The 23,034-nt window shown below is 33.0% G+C and overlaps 2 protein-coding genes across 2 annotated transcripts; one reads left to right on the top strand and one right to left on the bottom strand.

Annotated features, from left to right (window-relative positions):
- Positions 1–1,707: 1,707 nt before the first annotated feature.
- On the top strand, positions 1,708–2,878 carry LOC139841610 (uncharacterized). Its single transcript, XM_071831823.1, has 2 exons — positions 1,708–1,924; positions 2,559–2,878. Exons 1-2 carry the CDS (start codon positions 1,708–1,710, stop codon positions 2,876–2,878), a joined length of 537 nt encoding a protein of 178 aa, XP_071687924.1.
- Positions 2,879–3,626: 748 nt separating this feature from the next.
- On the bottom strand, positions 3,627–4,791 carry LOC139845050 (acyl carrier protein 3, mitochondrial). Its single transcript, XM_071835273.1, has 2 exons — positions 4,588–4,791; positions 3,627–3,958 (listed from the first exon to the last, which is right to left on the bottom strand). The coding sequence occupies exons 1-2, from the start codon at positions 4,786–4,788 to the stop codon at positions 3,764–3,766; spliced, it is 396 nt and encodes a 131-aa protein (XP_071691374.1). The 5' UTR covers positions 4,789–4,791; the 3' UTR covers positions 3,627–3,763.
- Between the last annotated feature and the right edge of the window lie 18,243 nt (positions 4,792–23,034).

Here is a 23,034-nt window from a genome sequence, read left to right as displayed (position 1 = left end):
GCAAAATGAATAATTTTATACAATTATGTTAAAGTTTATTTTTATATTTATGATTTTTTCTATAATTACACATAATTTTTAAATTTTAATATTTAAATGTATACAGTACAATCCGATTAATCCCAGATTAATCCCCGATTTACCGATTAATCTTTCAAAAGCCGACCGATTAATCCCCGAATAGCGAATTTTGCAACCTTGGATATATCTATTAACACCCAAAATATAAATACATAAATAAACCATCCAGGCATAGCTTGGATGGCCACCAACACTTTCAATGAAGGTGAGGTCACGGGTTCGATTCCCTTCAAGGCACTTCAAACGCTTGGGGCGAACTTAAGAGACCAATAGCCTGAGGATGCTTTACCTGGTAGAGGTGGAGGGTTGGCTTGCCGTTTACCCGGGGTTTACCCGCTGCAGGGGGCCAATGTGCCCGTTCGTAGTAGGAGTTCCTCGTAAAAAAAAAAAAAATTAAATAAATAAATAAATACATAAATATAGATATATGCTTATATATTTACTATTACAAATGTATTTATCGTTAGATTTACATTTTGCTTTTAAACTTATAATGAAATAACTATGATATATTACAATAAAACACGTATATCTAACAAATTAAACGAACAAATTACATATTTAATTTTTCATAATCTATGTTTAATACGGAGTAGCAAATTCAACAAATTTCTTTTATCATCGACAAAGATTACACATTCTTGTATATATATTTTGATTATGTCATGTTATATATATATTTTTGCTATACTACGTTTTTGTTTTTATCGCATATTAGAAAATATTATAATATTTTTTTTTAATATTCAATGGATATCTTTTAACCCGTTTCATCCACAAGATATGGATGAATGAACAATAATTAAATGAATATGGATACGGATATGGATGGACAAAAACTAAATGGATATGGATATGAATACGGCATCACCCGATCCATATCCGATCAATTGCCACCCCTACTCAGGGGTTAACCATGATAAAATGACTAAAATACCCTTCTCGTTAATCGAATGGTTTACCTACATAGTTACCGTTTTTAATAAATAGGTGTTTATAATTTGGGTTGACTGATTCAAAGAAAATTACAGTTAGTTTGATGTTCTAATAATTCAATTCGAGCTCCGCCACTCCATATAGTACCCTAACATATGCATGCTAAGTATACAGTAGTATATCATAAGTGACGTTATTAAGATATGAATTTTTTTCCCAAAGACGCGAAATATAGAAGTAATTTATTTAATTCCTAAGTACAATGAGTAAAGTAAAAAGAAAGGTAAAGCAAAGTTTCACAACCTTGTTGAGTCTCATTAATTTTTGGGTCACTAAAAACTTGACAAGCCAACTTCCCCTTTCTTTCTCAAGTGTTAGTTGGACTATATTTTGTGGTTTATTACCTATCCAACTTTGGTATAAGGCACTGGTCAAAGGATATATAGTAGGTATACAACCACAAGAACATTGAAAAAAAATTATTTGTTTAATATATGACAAGTCTAAATGTATGTATCTTAAATAAACTAAAATCCCCATGCACAAATTTACCACTAGTAGCATAAATAAAACCTCTAAGTCAGGGGCTGGTAGCTTATCATTTTCTCCCTTATTGCTTTATTTTTAAGTTCTTTCTTGTGTAAACAAATGCACAAACTTATGACCAATTTTCAAGGATTCACCAATATCATGAGAATATTATTTCTCATCTTTTTCGTGTATCTCGGCCATCATGCTAAGGCCGCTAGACGTGATATTGTAGCGGAACTTTTTGAAGACGATCATTTTAGAAAAGAAGTTGGATATGGGGAAGATAAGCTCTCTACGGTGTTGGTTGGCGGTTCTATTGTGTGTGATCATGCTTGCTATGATGAAAATTCATCTCTTCAATCACAACCCATTACTGGTAAGTATTGTAGTGTGAGTTCGGGTTGAAACACGTTTTTGTAAGGGCCAAAACAAGTCGGGTCAAGTTGGCTTGCAAAGATAGTCCAATTTATTCAATGTTTTTTTAACTTTTGTATAAAAACGTTAGTGCGTTTAATATCATTACATGAACTACGATATAACAATATGTAAATAAACAAGGTTCTCCCTCTCCAAGCCACTCGGGGAAAACGAGTTTTTTTACTCAGATGCAGCCTGACGGCCTAACTGGGCTATCCACTAACCGTTTCTAACATTTACCCCTGGCCACTCCAATATATGTTTACTCGCGAGGTTTGAATATGGAAACTCTTTAAAATATCATGACCCAAATTACTTGACTATTTTGGGATGATTTACGTTATTACAACATGTATCTTATTAAAAGAATACAATTTATGAGTCTGTAAATGTTTTGAACGACTTAAACGTGATAAACCCATTAAACGTGCATCCTTCTTAATGGTTTTTATGTTATTTGACATGTCAGGGATAAACCTAAACCAAATAAACGAAATAGTAAGTAAATGGGTCGAAATTGATGGTTACGCTTAAAGTTACTTGTATTAGGCTCTTTTTTGCTAGTTCTAATGAAATACATTTGTGCGTTTCAGGAGCATCACTGGCAGTTATATGCGACACTAGCAAAAAGACAAGTAAATCAGATTGGATTAAGGGAACAGCAGACGAATACGGCGACTTCCTTATAGATCTCCCATCCCATCTTCACGCAATTCAAAACATCGAAAATAAATGCATAGTCAAGATCCTCGAGGTACCAAAAACCTCTCCCTGCAACCAAGCCTTAACCGGTGAACACAGACGAATAAAGTTTTCATCAACAGATAATGGATTTCGCATATACACTGCCCATGAGATCCATTTAATACCTAAAGATTTACAGCCATGCCTCAAGAAACAAGTCACATTCTAAAAAGAGACCTTAACCATGGCTAATATGACCACAACTTATGCCAGAAGGCGCTTCAGTCACAACGAGTTGCGGAAATTCATCCTGTTTCATAAGCTACATTTTTTTTTTTCATTTGTGTGTGCACGAGTGCAAACAAATCAAGTCCAGTGAGACGATGTATATACTAAAGCGTTGATCATACCCAGACAATTCATATGCACTTGACATATACTATACCATCTTTGTGTGTTTTCGTCAAGGGTTATCTTTACATTTTATAATATACCATTTGTTAATTGTATAGTGAGTGGTGTGGATGATGCGTAATTGTGGGAGAAATTGTGCGTAGCAATGTTGTGGAAAAATGAGTTGTTATGGTGAGGTTGCGGGAGAAGGTTGTGATTGATGTGACAAAAATGATTGATAGTTGAGAGAAAAAAATAATTTAAATAACACCAACCAATCACAAAGCTTGAAATTCGTTGTTTTGCCCATTGATTTTCAACGTTGCAACAAAACGGAATTGTTACACAGATACCAAATTGGTTATTTAGAGTATATTGCCTATATATAAAGGGAATTCTGGTTCCGACGAACGAATAATCAAGTAGTCCTCCACTTTCCGCCATAACAATTCTTTGCGAAAAAAAAGAAAAAAAAACTAATGGAATCTACAATTTTTATTGGAATTGCATTACTCCAACCAAATAGTATAATTCCATTCCTGCCAACCGAAGATGACTTAAAGATTTTTTCATTGGGAACGAACTTTTTAAACGTACAACTAATGTGCCTGAATACCTAATATGTGTACACGGATATAACATCAAAAACATAATAAAACTGGATAACCTGAGAGGTTAAAAATCTTGAATTGATATCTGATATTAGCTGAGATACATTTCATCATGAATCTTCAGATGCAGTCTCCCGTTTAGGGATTGAAATTATGTAGTTGGCAACATCTGCACAACATTTTAGTTTATCCGCTTGTTCGTCCGGAATCTCAATAGAAAATTCTTGCTCAAAAGCCATCACAAGCTCCACCCTGTCTAGGCTGTCAAGGCTCAAATCTTTTTGAAAATCAGCTGATTCAGTTACCTGTTTAAATATGAAATATAAAATATATTTAAAGTTAATAGATTAGGTAGTTTAGGGGATCACTTTACTGCATAAAAAAAGGTAAACAACTTCAGTTCGAGTCACGGTTTAAAGTTCTTATCATCAGTCATAAACACCCTAATCAATTTGCCACCTCAAAAATTTCAAAAAATCTGATTTTGTTTTATGGGTATTACTAATACCCATCAGCCGACGCGTCGGCCAAGTCGGCCGACTTTTACAACACTGGGTATTAGTGACATTTTAATGTTTTTGACCCCGGAAAAAAAGGCAACGAAAAAATTAACTAATATCTAGCTCCGCCCCTGGCCCTAATACATTGATAAAGAAATTCAATTTGAAATACTCTGAATAAGTCACCAAGTCGAAACAATGATCATGGTTGAGGACACAAAACGGTTAGTTTGACCTTGTTGACTTCTTTTCAAAATCGGCAAAAACAGTTACCTAACAAGGTTACTGTCTTACTGAATACCAAAAACAGAAACATCAGAAAGTTTTTAAGGCTTTATATTGGCAGAATAAAGAGGTGGTTACAAAAATAAAATAAAAAAATAAACAAATAAAAAAATTTAGATACTTTAGGTCATTCATTAGCATGAAGGTACCTTAGATGCTTCGATCTTGTCGAATTTCTTAACTATCCCAATCACTCGATCCATAACCAGGTCACTACTCGACCTTGTAGACGTGCAAAGTTGTCGTTGAAGACTGAAACTTGCACTCACTTCTTTCACTCCATTAATAATTCGTCTTCTACAAACTGTGATCCTTAAATGCTTCAAAATGGATTCTCTTAAACTTTGCATATTTACCTGAATTAGTTGATTATAGCTATAGATAGATAAGCAGACTTTATATTTATCAATACAGGCGCAACTAATACCATAATGTATCTAACTTCACCATTTTTGTTGTATTCCACTAAAAAGATATCTGTTTGATATATGGCAAACATCCCAAAACTTGTTAAAGTATATATGTGGTGAATTTACCTTTCAATAATGTAGAACCAGTCAACCAACTTTACCGTTCAATTCTTACATTTTTTCACAAAGTTTACTATGAAAGGGTAAAAATGAGAGTCACTCCCTCCCAATTTTATCCAGTTACCTAAAATAACTCTTAATAAAAATCTTTCAATTCCTCAATCCATTCTCATTTTTAATTCCAATAATTTATCTCACAACAAACATCAATCTGTAGTAACTCGACCATTTTCATTAATTGGATGAATTGGTCTTTATTTTTATATTTCTAAAAAAAAGGTGGAATAATTGTAGTTTAGCTAAAAAACTGTTGTGAGAAAATGAAACATCATATTTATATGATTGAGTAAAAAACAGGTATTATATTATAAATTTATATTAGTTGGGTTTTAATATTAAAAAGTAGTTATATTATATATGCTGGTCAATTGAAAAAAGAAAGAACAAAGTAGTGTATCATTTCATTTGAAGGGTAAAAGTAAAACCTGGGGAGATTTGAACGGAAGTCGTCGTCGTCGGCGGTGGCAGCAGAAGTAGAACCCTGGTGCAATCGTAAGCGTTGGTCAAAATATGGCAATTGAATTGGACCCTCAAGCTTTCGATGATGGCCCAAATAGAACCTGGCCCATTAATCATTTGCATTCGGATCAGATGTATACTGATATTTTCTGGGTAAATATCGCCAAATGTTTAATGATATGCTCGTAAATTTTCATATTTGTATTTAATCCCTCTTAACGCACCACACATCATGCATCATGTACGATGCGTGTGTAATAATCCGTCTTTTTCCGTTTAATTATTTTAAAGTACGTTATTTAATTATAACATTTGTCGTTTACACTAACGTATTTAAGATAATTCGTAAGGCTAATTAACGTACCCGCTTTTAAACTCGAGGGACTATTTGTGCCAAATGACCAAACTTGATCAACTAGGTCAACTAGTCAACCATCTCTTCTCCACCATTCATTCCACCTCCCTTTTTCTTTTTGATACTTCCATTTTCTCTCAAACCCACTCAACAAAGATTCATCATCTAAATTCGATTTAGCAAGCTTACAACAAAACAAACTACATATTTGTGATCTACTAATCAAGACCTTCATTTTGGTACCAATTTTAATACTTTGGGTAAGCTTTTCAAAAACTCTAGATTTTTGTTCTTGGTGTTCTTAACTAATAAAAGTGTTAGTTAGTGTATGTGGCTCAAGTCTAACATGAATATATGATTTGTTTGTTCGTTCTTGACATTTTTGTGCAACTAGCTTGAACATGAAAAGTGACTTGTTTAATCTTGCGTTTTGGTTGATTAAATGTTGTTAGATGTTAAAGTGCATGTATTAAATGTGTTACTAGCATCACTAGCTTCAATTTGGTATGTAGGTTGACTTAGAAAGACTCCAATAACATGATTGATGAGTTTATGATTTTTGGTTAGGGTTTGGTAGCCTTAAATATGAATTTTGATGCCTTAAATGCTTTGCAATGGTGTTGGTAAGTGTTTAATAGTATTATATGCGTAATTACCTACGAAATGGCGTATTATATGTGCATGTTAAGTTTCCGAATCTACATATGCATTTATGAGCTTGAAACATTAAATGAGGTGCATTAAATGATCATTCGACGAGGATTCGGTTATCGTAAATGTTGGATTTGGTTAACGATATGTGTTTAGTTGTATTCCTCGTTAAATTACCTTTCTAACGATGTATGATATGCGTTTTGAATGTTTACGGTTCATTATTTGTGTTGGTTTGAAGTTTGGTTCGTGCACTAGATAAAATTCAGCAACAGCTCCTGGAAACCCAAGCTTCGCGATCGCAGAGCCCCCCACACACAAAACCTCGCGATCGCGGAGCAGTGTCTGAAAGAGCTGAAACTGGCTGATCAAAATCACTTTGTGATTCCACAATTTCACCCCCGCTTACTCGCAAGTCCGATTAACATGAAACTTGACCAACATGTTTATATATGACTACTAATTGAAGAAAAATTGTCGGATACCCGACCCGACCCCGTTGACTTTGACTTCAACTTTGACTAAGTTTGACTTTTAGTCAAACTTAACCAAATACTTATGCAATCGTTCTAACATGCTTTTATACTTATATCTTGCATGAAACTTGACAACTTGACTCACATGCTATATAATTTGTGACGTCCCGTACAAAATCAATGTGTACGGATCATCAACAACAGGATCTTTACACGGTTACAACACTATATGCTGTTTTAAAACAAGTTTTGCATTCATGAAAAGACAACTTTTTTACCAACATCAAATGTTTTACAAAAGGTAACGTCTTTACCAACGTCAAATGTTTTACAAAAGATAACGTGTTTCTACGAATAGAGAGCATTAACATAAGTGCGTGACACAAAGGTCATTACAAAACCATAGCTCGTAAATATCATAAGTTGTGAATGCAAAATAAAAGTTCCATGATTGAGACATCTCTAAACAATGCAGCAGAAGTCTAACACAACGAGTCTATAACAGCAAGTCTATAGCACCAAGACTATAACAGCAAGTCTAACAGCGGAAGCAACAACGTCTAAGCACCTGAGAAATACATGCTTAAAAAGTCAACACGAATGTTGGTGAGCTATAGTTTGATTGTAATCAGCAATGTAATGTAGACCACGAAATTACAGTGCTTCAAATCAGCATTTCAAATCAGTATTTCAGATCAGTATGATAAAGTATATGCTTATCCGTGGGCACCCGGTAACTAACTTAACAAGTAATAAATCACCCCCCTAAAGGTACACTTGGCGAGTGCGTAAGTTTACGAAGTATTAAACACCCGTTGAATGCTAGCGCAACTAGCCCGAGTGGGGATGTCAAACCCTATGGATCCATATCTAAGATTCGCGTCTACCGGTTCATAAACCAATAGTTAAACGTTACCGTGCTAAGGGGAATCTTTGTGCCGTTATGTCACCCACACATATATAAAGTTTAAGTACTCGTGTCTAGTATGTAAAATATAAAAAGCGCATGTATTCTCAGTCCAAAAATAGTTAAAGTAAAAAGGGAGCTATAACTCACAGTGAATGTGCGGTAAAATCGATACGAAAATGTAATCAAGTAGTAAGTCGGTCCAAACGAGTAAGTTGGTCGATCCAAAAGGTCATCAACCTAAGTCAATGGTTACTAGGTCAATAAATCGTCCCCAAAAGTTTAAAAGTAAATAAGTTAAGTCTTAAGTATCATCATCATCATCATTCCTAAAGGATAAAGTAAGTTTTCAACAAGAATGGAAGTCTAAACGAAAGGCTGAATTCGATCAGCTGCTACGACCTCTAAACAAACTAAAAAGATGCGTGACCAGTGGCCAAGGCTCCGTATGTGAGTCCTCGTACCGCTGTACAATTTTCAGACCCTAACTCGATGTCGTTTGACCGTGGCGATGGTTCAAGTGCGAGTAGGTCAGAAATTTCATCACGTCGTTACAAGGGCGTAGTGATTTTTGGAAGGTTATAAATCCTAAACCGTATATTCGATTGATGTGTGAGCGGAGGGGTACGAAATACTATTATTTTTACTACGAAATACTATTAAATACGATACAATTTTACACAAGTTATTTATTTAATTTATAGAGTGGATATACCTAAACTCTGCTACAACACTATAGGCAGTGTACCTAATCGTAGAGTAGTATAGTTTTTAGTAAGTCCGGTTCGTTCCACAGGGAGCTAGCTGAGTTTAACGCTATATTTTTATTAACTATTTTTATATAAAAATATATATATAATTATATATAGTAATATTATTATAAAAGGGGGTTTTTACCGTTTAATGACCGATTTGTCGATTTTAAATAAAGCGTAAAGATAAATGACGATAATATAAATGATAGAATTTAAATTGCGATAAAGTAAATTGCAGTAATTAAAATGACAGTAGATAAAGGTACGATGAAATATGAAATAAAAGTATTATGCTTATTTAAACTTCCGTAATCATGATGTTTGACGTTTTGATTAATTGTTACCCGGGTTAATTGTCCTTTGTCCTGGATTATTTGATACCTATTTGGTTTTTGTCCATAATAGTCCATCGGTCATAATTATAAAATGCTCGTCAAATTAACCTTATTCCCGAAGTCAAATATTCCAACTAATTAGGGATTCGAACTGTAACAAGGTTTTAATACTTTGTTTAATGATTACACCAGGTTATCGACTTCGTGTAATCCAAGGTTTTATTACTTTGTTAACAATTACACCAATTATCCTTGTATGTAATCCACCCCTATTTTAATGAGATATGAATATTAATTTACCAACTTGATCAGAATGAATAATCAATTACCCAACCCGAATAATTAAATAAATGATCGTAAAAGATGTCGTATAAACGTCACTAAATAGAACATACATAATCATTTTAATAATTATTAGATTAACTAATTTGAAGATAGGTTCGACAGATTCTAATGAGTTGTTATTCGATTAGACAATACCCCCTATCTATTAATAGTCAATAGTCCAATGTCCACAAGTGTCGGTTTTTTGTCCAAACCTTAATTATGGTACAAAATCTAATAACCCCATCTTAATTTTTAGTCTAACATCACGATTACTTTGGCTCAAATAAGCATAATAATTACTTAGTTACGAGACATTAATTTTAAAAGGAAGAACATAACTTACAGTGGTGATTAATCGCGTAACGTTACACGGACAGAGTTTCGACTTACAAAACCTTAAAATATTCCTTACAATAACCCAATTATTATTAAACTTAATTTAAACTTAATATTATAAATATAAATAAATATATATATATATATATATATATATATATATATATATATATATATATATATATATATATATATATATATATATGATTATAGATAAAGGAAGAGAAAAAGATGTGTTTAATTTCGGCCAGAAAACGTGAGTTTTATAGAATGTGGCCTGCTACAGTAACTCATGCGAGTGCATGAGTTTTGTGCCTTCTGTCCATGCGATCGCATGGCCGTCATTTCCTGGTCACATACTTTTTGGCTCCTAGCTTGTTAACATATTTATTTAATATATATAATATATATATAATTTTATATAATTATATATATATATATATATATATATATATATATATATATATATATATATATATATATATATATATATATATATATATATATATATTATATTCATGTGCATAGTTGATTTGTAATTTTAGCTCCGTTGCGTCGCGCGTTGATAGTTGGCTCAGGTCCCGGTTCCGGATTTTCGAACGTCCTTTCGTACGATTTAATATCTTGTACTTTGCGTTCCGCAATTTGTACTCTTGTCAATATTTAGATGTTGATCATCAATAAATTGAACCACTTGGAGTTTAACTTGTACGTTTGAGCATTTTGGACGTTTGCGTCTTCAAATCTTAGTTTTCTTCTTTTGTCTTCGCACTTATTTATTTAAACGATTATTACATAAAAATAGAACAATTGCAACTAAAAACTTTACATATTGGAATGATATTGCGCCTAAATATATGTTCATTTGGAGCACTATCAAATATCCCCACACTTGAGTGTTGCTTGTCCTCAAGCAATACAGAACTTGAAATTAAATCACACTTCACTCGAATCACTTTTTATTCTCACACTTTATACATCAGTGATTTTGGTATGGCGGTATAAACAATGATAGTAACGATGTGGTTTACAGTCCCACATGACTATAAAAATTTAGATCCTTTAGGAAATTGGATCTTTATGAAAATATTTGATCTTTTGAAAATTCATTCTAGCTTTTACCCTAGATAAGTTTTCCGGAATAACCCTTCACCGGTGTTTACAAATGTTTTTGTGGGTTTTGTGGGTTTCATATTTTAAAATTTTAGCTCAAAACTTATGGTTTTGTTTCACCCACTTGCTAACCTTGTATTAGGAAAGCAACACGTTCAGTATACTTGCTCCGTATATTACCTTTCGGTAAACTACCGTCCGGTTGTAAAGGAAAGCGTTGAACAAGCAACTGTTAAGGCAATGTCCCGTGACATGCAGATAATTATGGTCAAAAACGTGTCGGATGCAATTACTATTCTTTGTAGGAGCAATAGTAAAGATCACCCTATAATTTTTTGGTCTGGCACAAGGTCCTGTCTTCGACCATGCTATGCAACCACCGTTCTTACGGTTGACACCCGATTTGGTTCAGGTGACCTAATGAATTTCGGTGAATTCTTAGGATTTTACGTTCAATGGTAATGAACGCATTAAAAATGGGTTTTCAGAAAACAAATCGGTTTTAATTTGATCAAAATATTTTCTCGTTCAAGCTCGAGTTTAGATATCATTGAATTCCATGAGTTTGTAATTCTCAATCTTTAAAGTCAATATCAAGGAATGAGTAATATCAGTCTTAAAAGCTGATTTTTAATCTTTAAGGAGATTATCCTTTCTGGGGGTCTGATTCATTAGTCTTATCAAGCTAATTTGCACGGCGCCCTCCCCATTTTACGAGACAGATCCTCTCATGGTTAGGATAAGTCTGACCACTTGGCGACCCTGTTTGATGCTGAGGTCCGTGGATTTCCTGCTGATTTTAGAGATGACTTTTCTAGATTTTTCGTCAACCTACAGCTGGTCTGGACGACAGCTTCCTGACCTAAATCAAGAAGCGCGTGTCTTTTTCTGAAGACTTTACATCATTTTAATGATGAAATTGATTCATCGTGTAGATCCATCTTTCTTTCAAATATATTACAGTAAATTAGGTAAAACTGATTAAAATCGTCCAAAACAAAAGTACGTGTAATAATCTTGTACAAACATATGTGATATGTGTTTTGAAGAACTTGGTAAATTCTTCCCACACTTAGCTTTTATTTTTTTTTTCTTTTCCTTTTTATTCTCCTCTATTCCATTTTAAATGAATTCTAACGTTTTGGGTTGTTTCTCCATTTATGTTCCCTCCGAGGTAACAATAATTTCGGTAGTGATACCTAGTAAACATGATTTTGAATTCATTTAGTTGAAAATTTTTCAAATTTTCACAAAATTTGGCAATTAAACTAAGTGTAAACCTGAGAGAATTTATAACCCTTCCCCACACTTGAGATCATGCAATGCCCTCATTTGCATGAAATCAAACTATAATTATAAATTCATGATGGTAATTAGTGTAGAAAATTGATTAAAAATACCGAGTTTGCAACATATTATTTTATATCACATTTGATATTTTACGTCTTGTCGTTAAAATTGGTAGCTTTTGCTGCACTTAATGTCAGTCTTTGAAAGTGCGCTGTTCTACCCTATTTTGTATATAAGATAAACTACAAACATATATATATATATATATAATATATATATGAATATATATTTTTTATAAAACCTTTATTTATTAAAACAATTTAAATGAATAATTTTTTTAAAATTTTGTTTCCTTTTACTTTAGGTAGTTTCGGTATGTTTACCTAGTCCGTCCCTTGACAAAATTTAAAATTTGTCATTTTTAAAGCTATTGTTTTATAAGCAAAGATTTTTGGGTTTTTTTAATTTTTTTGGTATACTTTAGATCAATAAAATTGAAAATAATGATAACAAAATTTTTCGCCCCGCCCTCGGGTAAAGCAATTTCGGTTCCATGACCTAGTCTTCAACTTACGATGAATTTTAGAAATCATTTTTTTAAACTTAATGAAATAAAGTAAATTTTGTTTTTAAATTCAGACAAAACTTAAATTTAAAAATGCATATAAATTTCATATAAAACCTATAAAACAAAAAATTCTGAATGGGGGAAGAAAACTAGTTCTTTAGTGTCTGCTAGCGAAAAAGACCAATTGGATTCCATTCTCGGAACTACACGAGAAGAGAACAACTAAATCTAGACATCATTTTCTTTTTAGAACATCTGAATCTCCCCACACTTAGGTAGCTGTGGTGTTGAATTTGTGATTAACTTCATTGTCAATTTCTCTTGGACTATAATCAACTTGCATATCTGTGACTTTTGCTTTAAGCCATTGATCGGATTCCTGTGTAATATCCACAAATTCAACTAGTTTCTCCTTTTCTTTAGGCGATAGATTAGATACTAACCGGTTACATAACTTAAAGTTCCCTTTGGTTCTAGCATCGCGCATCCGTTTAATAAGTTTCTTCATTGAACTATTAATAACGGGGTCATTTAATTTCGTATCAACAACGGGGTTCTTTATTATCAGGTCATCATTAGGTGTTACTTCATCTTCCCCACACTTAGGCGTTTTATTATTGTTAAGCACTACCATTGGAGTTGGTAAAACAATATGGTTCTTACCAATCGTTTTTGTTGGTTCAGCGGTTTTGGTTGCTGGAGATTTAGACTTTCGACTCACAAAGGTGATCGATTTTTCATCATTACTAAGTGTCATTCTACCTTCTCTTACATCAAATAACGCCCCGGTGGACGCTAAGAATGGTCGACCTAAAATTAGAGGAACGTTTGAGTCCTCTTCTATGTCAATGACAATAAATTCAACTAGAAAGGTTAAATTACCTACTTGAACGGGTAGGTTGTCAGCAATTCGAAATGGGTGCTTAATGGTTTGATCAAAGAGTCGAACACTCATTTTTGTTAGACTTAACTCACCTACTCCTAATCTCTTATATAATGAAAGAGGCATAACACTCACACTCGCACCTAAATCTGCTAGTGCATGATACATGACACAATCACTAAGTAGACAAGGAACAATAAATTCACCCGGATCACCCACCCTGGGTGGAGGTTTTGGTGGAACTGTCTTCACCGTGTTTATCTTTACGGTTTTTGTTTCTTGCACTTTCTTATTCTTCTTCTTCTTTCCAGAGGTATCACAAACTTTATTACCTATTACTTGCTCATACTCAACTCCTTTTCTTGGAAACGGGATGGGTGGTCTGTATGGTGCCACCACTGGCTTTACATACTCGGGTGGTGGTGATGGTATTGTAACTTCTTCATTGTTACTCACATCGAAAACCTTCCCATCTTCTGATGATGGTTTTTCAGAATTTGTTGACACCATATTAACATTCTCATTTCGAGGATTTACTTCAGTATTATTCGGTAGCTTTCCTTGTTCCCTCTCACTCATCATGCTTGCAAGAGTACCTACGTGTTTTTCTAGATTCAAAATGGAAGCTTGTTGAGTTCTTAATGAATGATCAAACCTCTCATTTGTTTGGGTTTGAGATGTAATAAATTGTGTTTGAGATTCCATTAGCTTTGCCATCATTTCTTCCAGATTTGACTTTTTCTCTTCGGTTTGTTGTGATGGCTTATACAAGCCAGGTCTTTGTTGATTGAAAGTGTTGTTTTGAGTTGGTTGGTTATTCAGACCTTGTTGGTTATACGAGTTATTGTTGGGTCCATTTGGATTGTAAAGAATGATTTGATTTCGATTGAAGTTTGGCCTTGGCGGTTGATAATTATTTTGATAATTATTTCCCGGCCTTTGGTTCATGTAGGAAACATTCTCACTTTGTTCCATCGTTTGCTCAATGTGACACTCTTTCATTAAGTGTGGTCCACCGCATTGCTCACAACTAATTCGTATTACATGAATATCTTTAGTCATCTTTTCCAATCATCTCTCGAAAGCATCTATTTTTGCGGAAACGGAATCAAAGTCATGGCTAGAATCGGCTCTAGCCGCCTTAGATGAACGAAAGATATCTTTTTCTTGGTGCCACTCATGTGAGTGGGAGGCTGTGTTATCAATAATTTTGTGAGTTTCAGTTGCAGTTTTCTTCATAATGGAACCACCAGCTGCTATGTCGATGTCTTTTCGTGTAGTAATATCGACACCTTGGTAGAATATTTGTACTATTTGATAAGTATCTAAACCGTGCTGAGGACATCCTCTCAACAACTTTCCAAATCTTGTACACGCCTCATATAGAGTTTCATTTGGCTTTTGCGTGAATGTAACAATTTCTCCTTGAAGTCTCACGGCTTTGGATGCCGGAAAGAATTGTTTAAGAAATTTTTCAACTAAAACATCCCATGTATCAATCGCCCCTTCAGGTAACGATTCTAACCAATCTTTGGCTTCTCCCTTTAAAGTGCAGGGAAACAACATGAGATAGATCTATTCATCCTCCACTTCTCGGATTTTAAATAGAGTACAGATCCTATTAAAGGTTCGAAGATGTTCGTTTGGATCTTCCTTCGGCGTACCACTATATTGGCATTGATTGGTTACCTTGTGTAGGATTTGTCCTTTGATTTCATAATCTGGCGCATTAATGTCTGGCTTAATAATGGCGTGTCCTTGGCCCGTGCGTGTGGCTCTCATTCGGTCTTCCATACTTAGGGGTTCCGTTACTTCCATAATTGAATTTGTTGAATCTGAATCACTAGAGGATTCTGATTTAATGGTTTCTTTCTCGACAATCTCTGGATGAGTAATTTGTGGTTCCGGAGGAATGATTAGTGGTTCAGGATCTCTGAATTGTCCCTGAATATCCTCTGGATTCTCAATTGTGAGGTCGGGTTCAAAAAATGGATTATCGAAAATTTGAATTAGAGTACTTGTTCAACTAGATGATGATTCTAAAGAAAAATCAATGGCGACAATATTGGGTAGATGACTTGATCGAGTTACAGGTGGTGAACGTATGAAAGGTGTTGAACGTTTTGCTCGGTGCATTCACTGAATATCCTATTAGTTATAAAAGATAAAAATTATATAAGTTATCAAATTAATAGACTTTTCTGATTTTGCCCACGTTTCGAATAGCCAATAGATGCAGCAGGTAGCCAGGACCCTTTAAATCGGAAGCCCACAACTCGCCACTAACAAATCCAACTATTACTACGAACCAGAAAATTTTAGATGTCTATCAATTTAACCGCTTAAAATAATTTTTCGTTTTGAAATTTAAAGAAGATAAAGAAAATTCTATGTCCTAAAAACTAGAGCGTCGAGAAATAAGAAAGAAAAAGAGCGTGTCGAAAAACGTCGAAAAATAAAAGGTAGAAAAATAAAAATAAGAAAGAAAAACGTCGAAACTTAAAAGTCTAAAAACTAAATCTAAAAAGTTGCGCCTAAAGGTATTAAAGCTTAAAAGGAAATATATCACCAAAACGGCAATAACTTAAAAGGCACGAAAATTTATAAACGGCGTCGCAAAATTCTAAAGCGCCTAAATCTTAATCTAAAGAAAAAGTACTTAAGGGATTTTACGGCAAAGTCTTAAAATATAGAAATAAAAATTAACTACGGCAAAATACTAAGTTTAAAACTAGTTACGAACGATAAATATACAAATTACGAAATAAACGATTAAAATATACAATTTATAAAAGATATAAAAAATAATAAAATTATATATTTTTATAAAAATATTATTTTTATATTATTATTATTTAATAAAATTATTAATTTATATATTAATAAAACTAATTATAACTTAAAAATACAAAATAAATAAAACTAAAACTAATTAATATAATAATTAACCCTAATTATGGTTTAATAATAATAACAATTAAAATTATTAACCCTAATCTGTACCAGCAGAGGGATCAGACCTGTCAGACAGGCTCATGCGATCGCATGAGTTCTACGTTTATGGGCCATGCGATCGCATGGATTCGGATACCAGGTCAAATTTGGGCTGCTACAGTACCAGGCCCGAATACTTTTTATATTTTTTTTTCTGTTTTTAATTTATAATTTGATTTTTTAAGTTTACAAAATAATAATATAAGTTATAATTTTAAGAACTAAACAAAAAAATATTTTTATACTTTTTTTTTTATATTTTTGTATTTCAATATTTATATGAAAAATATTTTTACAAAAATAACTTAAAAACTAATTTATTTTTATTATTAAACTTAATTTAAACTTAATATTATAAATATAAATATATATATTTGATTACAGATAAAGGAAGAGAAAAAGATGTGTTTAATTTCGGCCAGAAAACGTGAGTTTTATAGAATGTGGCCTGCTACAGTAACTCATGCGAGTGCATGAGTTTTGTGCCTTCTGGCCATGCGACCGCATGGCCATCATTTCCTGGTCACATAGTTTTTGGCTCCTAGCTTGTCGACATATTTATTTAATATATAATATATATATATATATATATATATATATATAATTTTATATAATTATATATATTATATTATATTCATGTGCATAGTTGATTTGTAATATATATATATATATATATATATATATATATATATATATATATAATTTTATATAATTATATATATATTATATTATATTCATGTGCATAGTTGATTTGTAATTTTAGCTCCGTTGCGTCGCGCGTTGATAGTTGGCTCAGGTCCCGGTTCCGGTTTTTCTAACGTCCTTTCGTACGATTTAATATCTTGTACTTTACGTTCCGCAACTTGTACTCTTGTCAATATTTAGATGTTGATCATCAATAAATTAAACCACTTGGAGTTTAACTTGTACGTTTGAGCATTTTGGACGTTTGCGTCTTCAAATCTTCATTTTCTTCTTTTGTCTTCGCACTTATTTATTTAAACGATTATTACATAAAAATAGAACAATTGCAACTAAAAACTTTACATATTGGAAGGATATTGTGCCTAAATATATGTTCATTTGGAGCACTATCACCGACCTAGGCGAGACTTAAATGAAAAGTCATCTACTCGAATCGAACGATCTGGAAATCAACTTTTTAGAAGCCCCAGGAGTCTGGTCAGACCCTGAAAAATAGAAAGCAAGTGCTCCGGTGGGTTTCTTGGTAATTGATGCTTATCACGGTTCTCATCCTTGATGCGTATAAGCCTCAAATGTACAACTCTTTGATGTTTTAGCATCACTTTGGTCAAGTTTCAACCATCAACACACATCTAAAAGTAAAAGCTAAGTTTCTATAAGTTTTGAACATCAAAGCTGTCTCTTTATTGTATAAACACAATAAAGCTTCAACATTTGTCCTTTTGAGACAAGTTTATGCATATTCATCATATGAGATGATGAAGACTTGATTTTTATCACCATAAAAATCATAAAAAGTTTCCTAGTAAGTGAGATCTAAAATAATAACTTAGATCTCAAGTATTAAGAAACCCTAAGCTAGAAAGCATGGATTTTTACAAGATTAATGAGACCATAAGCTAGAAAGCTAAGATCTAGTAAAAGTAATGAGACCATAAGCTAAAAAGCTAAGATCTAAACAAAATAATGAAACCCTAAGCTAGAAAGCTTGGATCTTTAATGCTCTTGAAGATCCTTAAAGCAAAAAAGCTAGATTTACAAGTTACATGAAGATCATAAACACAAGTTTTGATCTTTTAACAAAAATAAAGTGATCTTAAGCTACAAAACTTAGATCCAACAAAGTAATGAAGATTCAAAGCTAAAAAGCTTGAATCTTTTTTGTTCTTGAAGGATTCAAATCAAAGTTTGAATCTACAATATATAACAAGATCAAAAAGCTAAAAAGTTTAATCCTTTGATGATGATGATGATGATGTCGAAATTAAAGAAGAAAAAGAAGAAGAAATAAAATTCAAGAACTTACAATTTTAGTGTGAGAAAGACTAGAGAGAAAATTAGAGAGCAAGTGCGCGTGTAAAATGAGAATGAGATCAAGTGTGAAATGAAAGAATAAGGCTTGTATTTATAGCGGTGGTGGGGGTGGTTTGGCCGTAGCTTTTTGGGGACAAGGGGGAGACAAACTTTTCTTTTTGCATGGTGGTGGTCTAAAGGTAGTGCTTGTTGTTGGGATCCCATGCAACATATGTAGTAATGGCTAACAAAAATGCTAGTATGTTGGCTCATCTAAATGAGTTTTTATCCTACATCTTAATGGATCATAAATCCATTAAAGTTGGGCTAATTCAATGGTCCATTAACTAGAGTAGGGTGGGACTAAGTCCATTAAGGTAATAAGTCCATTAAGACTAACTAGTGTGCATTAGTAAATTACTAAGCGTAATTAAGCAACCAATAAGTCAAGTAATTATTATTAATAAATAACAATTATAATTAAGTAGTCATAATACTCCAATCATGACCAAAGTTTAACGTGTACCAAGTACGTATCTCGTTATAAAACGACAAGTGACACTAACGGTCATAAATGCATTCGAGGATCAAGTTAAGTGATTAAACACTTAATAACACGTTGTAAGGTATTAACGAAAGTAATTATCATGAAATAAGATCCCAGAGCATAAACTAGCTCAGTACGCACATATACGCAGATTCGTGAAAGTATAGAGCATAAAAATATAAGTCAAAAAAGTCGGGTCGTTACATTACCCACCCGTTAAGGAAAATTTCGTCCCGAAATTTTGAAGAGTGACTAACAACGGTACCGAATTTGAAGAAGAAGGAGCGTATCAAAGTTCTGAGAGACTCGTGGGCTCAGAAGTGAGCTATTTACCTTGAAAGGTACTTGGGCGTATAAAAGTATATGCCATTAATTAAGTCTCTTGACCTTAGAGATCAAAAAATTGATTTCGTTTATTGTTAACATGAGTATGTCATCTGAATATATATCCAAAAAAGGAAAGATGATGTTTTTAGCCTTACAGGCATCTTCAGTAAGCTGGATGCATGAAATGCACCATGAATGTTACCAAACTCACCTAAAACATTGAGCGCTTATGTCGCAATACAAAGCTGACAGATAGAATGGAAAACATGGTGATTACAACCATGCGATTTGATGTCTGGATAGTGTTAGCCACGGATTTTACTAACTCATTAATTTCGGAAGGAGACCATAGGCATAAAGAACCCGATATTTAAGGAATGTTCAATTTGAATAAATGAATCAAAATTTTAGCTGAAAGTGACTAATCAGACTTACATGCAATGCAAGCCACAATTATTCATAGTGTCTTCAGGACGGTCTGAACGAACAATGAAAGATATCACCCAGTTTAACATACTGCCTGTGAACTTATCTTTGGATGGAGTAAAAGCACAGTTCCGTAATGTAACTATATGCTTTCAGTTAAATGCAGAAGTTATGGTTAACATCGACTAGAACAACATATAGTTGTAACCAACGAAGGAAGGAATATATAGAGTAACCATATCGGTGTTATAGACGTTTTAAGCAGTCCCTTCCAAGAGGATAGCAAGACTTATAGATTTTTAAAGCAATTTACATTACATTTCCGAAAGAAAATTGCACGGAAGGTGTGATCTTTGAACGAGAGTGAACTCTTCGTACAACGAGCGAGTTGATCTGAATTTATCCTTATATTTAAGGGGATGCGCGGATGAGAAGATACGTGAACCCTTGGTCATAAAGAATGGTTTACTCCAAGTGAAAAGAATTTCAAAAATGATTTCTTGTACCTCAACATACTGATTCATAGAGATGATGTTTACGAGGGTGTTGTGATTAGCCGTTAAATATTGAGAGTAGAAACCCACCTAGTGCCTTTCCTACAATAAGGTGACCACTGAGTGTGAAATGTCCCGTTCATATTGATTATAAACGTTCCATATTAATTGATTTCGTCACGAGGTTTTGACCTCTATATGAGACGTTTTTCAAAGACTGCATTCATTTTTAAAACAACCATAACCTTTATTTTATCTATAAAGGTTTAAAAAACATTACGTAGATTATCAAATAATGATAATCTAAAATATACCGTTTACACACGACCATTACATAATGGTTTACAATAAGAATATATTACATCAAAAATAAGTTTCTTGAATGCAGTTTTTACATAATATCATACAAGCATGGACTCCAAATCTTGTCCTTATTTTAGTATGCAATAGCGAAAGCTCTTAATAATCACCTGAGAATAAACATGCTTAAAATGTCAACAAAAATGTTGGTGAGTTATAGGTTTAACCTATATATTATCAAATCATAATAATAGACCACAAGATTTCATATTTCAATATACATCCCATACATAGAGATAAAAACCATTCATATGGTGAACACCTGGTAACCGACATTAACAAGATGCATATAAGAATATCCCCTATCATTCCGAGAAATCCTTCGGACATGATAAAAACAACATCGAAGTACTAAAGCATCCAGTACTTTGGATGGGGTTCGTTTGGCCCAATAGATCTATCTTTAGGATTCGCGTCAATTAGTAGATCGGTTTACTAATTCTTAGGTTACCAAGCAAAAGGGGCATATTCATCTTCGAACATTCACCCATATAATGTAGTTTCATTTACTTGTGTCTATTTCGTAAAACATTTATAAAATTGCATGTATTCTCATCGCAAAATATTAGTTTTTAAAAGTGGGACTATAACTCACTTTCACAGATTATTACTTCGTCGGGAAGTAAGACTTGGCCACTGGTCGATTCACGAATCTATAACAAATATGTATATATATATCAAAGTATGTTCAAAATATATTTACAACATTTTTAATACTTTTTAATGTTTTAAGTTTATTAAGTCAGCTGTCCTCGTTAGTAACCTACAACTAGTTGTCCATAGTTAGATGTACAGAAATAAATCGATATATATTATCTTAGATCAATCCACGACCCAGTGTACACACGTCTCAGGCTAGATCACAACTCAAAGTATATATATTTTTGGAATCAACCTCAACCCTGTATAGCTAACTCCAACATTACTGCATATAGAGTGTCTATGGTTGTTCCAAATAATACATACGTGTCTATGGTATCCCAAGATTACATAATATATTATAATACGTGTATAATACAATATAAGTTAGCTAGGATATGATTTGTATAGAATTGTTACAATATTTCCCGTAGCTACAACAATCAAAAATATCCAATCTTGTTTTACCCATAACTTCTTCGTTTTAAATCCGTTTTGAGTGAATCAAATTGCTATGGTTTCATATTGAACTCTACTTTATGAATCTAAACAGAAAAAGTATAGGTTTATAGTCAGAAATATACGTTACAAGTCGTTTTTGTAAGAGGTAGTCTTTTCAGTCGAAAGAACGACGTCTTGATGACAATTTTGAAAAATATACATCCACTTTGAGTTTAATCATGATTTTTGGATATAGTTTCATGTTCATAAGAAAAATAATTTTTCCAGAAGAGCAACTTTTAAATCAAAGTTTATCATAGTTTTTAATTATCAAACCCAAAACAGCCCGCGGTGTTACTACGACGGCGTATGTCCGGTTTTACGGTGTTTTTCGTGTTTCCAGGTTTTAAATCATTAAGTTAGCATATCATATAGATATAGGACATGTGTTTAGTTGATTTTAAAATTCAAGTTAGAAGGATTAAATTTTGTTTGCGAACAAGTTTAGAATTAACTAAACTATGTTCTAGTGATTTCAAGTTTAAACCTTCGAATAAGATAGCTTTATATGTATGAATCGAAGGATGTTATGAGCATCATTACTACCTCAAGTTTTGTGGATAAACCTACTGAAAAAGAGACAAATAGATCTAGCTTCAAAGGATCCTTGGATGGCTTGAAAGTTCTTGAAGCAGAATCATGACACGAAAACAAGTTCAAGTAAGATTTCCACTCGAAATAAGATTGTTATAGTTATAGAAATTGAATTAAAGTTTGAATATGAGTATTACCTTGTATTAGAAAGATATCTTACTATAAATAAGAAAGATTTCTTGAGGTTGGATGATCACTTTACAAGATTGGAAGTAAGCTAGCAAACTTGGAAGTATTCTTGATTTTATGAAACTAGAACTTATAGAATTTATGAAGAACACTTAGAACTTGAAGATAGAACTTGAGAGAGATCAATTAGATGAAGAAAATTGAAGAATTAAAGTGTTTGTAGGTGTTTTTGGTCGTTGGTATATGGATTAGATATAAAGGATGTGTAATTTTGTTTACATGTAAATAAGTCATGAATGATTACTAATATTTTTGTAATTTTATGAGATATTTCATGCTAGTTGCCAAATGATGGTTCCCACATGTGTTAGGTGACTCACATGGGCTGCTAAGAGCTGATCATTGGAGTGTATATACCAATAGTACATACATTTAGAAGCTGTGTATTGTACGAGTACGAATACGGGTGCATACGAGTAGAATTGTTGATGAAAATGAACGAGGATGTAATTGTAAGCATTTTTGTTAAGTAGAAGTATTTT

The sequence above is a fragment of the Rutidosis leptorrhynchoides genome, chromosome 4, assembly GCF_046630445.1.
Source record: "Rutidosis leptorrhynchoides isolate AG116_Rl617_1_P2 chromosome 4, CSIRO_AGI_Rlap_v1, whole genome shotgun sequence".
NCBI classification, from domain to species: Eukaryota; Viridiplantae; Streptophyta; class Magnoliopsida; order Asterales; family Asteraceae; genus Rutidosis; species Rutidosis leptorrhynchoides.
The sequence above is the reverse complement of the archived record's forward strand: the minus strand, read 5'-3'. Positions and strand labels throughout refer to the sequence as shown.

What these genes read in the sequence shown, in the direction of transcription:
- LOC139841610 (XM_071831823.1), top strand. Translation starts at nt 1,708, where the DNA reads ATGAGAATATTATTTCTCATCTTTTTCGTGTATCTCGGCCATCATGCT. An exon ending in TCAATCACAACCCATTACTG is followed by an intron (nt 1,925 to 2,558) that starts GTAAGTATTGTA and finishes TGTGCGTTTCAG; the next exon opens with GAGCATCACTGGCAGTTATA.
- LOC139845050 (XM_071835273.1), bottom strand. Translation starts at nt 4,788, where the DNA reads ATGCAAAGTTTAAGAGAATCCATTTTGAAGCATTTAAGGATCACAGTT. An exon ending in ACAAGATCGAAGCATCTAAG is followed by an intron (nt 3,959 to 4,587) that starts GTACCTTCATGC and finishes ATATTTAAACAG; the next exon opens with GTAACTGAATCAGCTGATTT.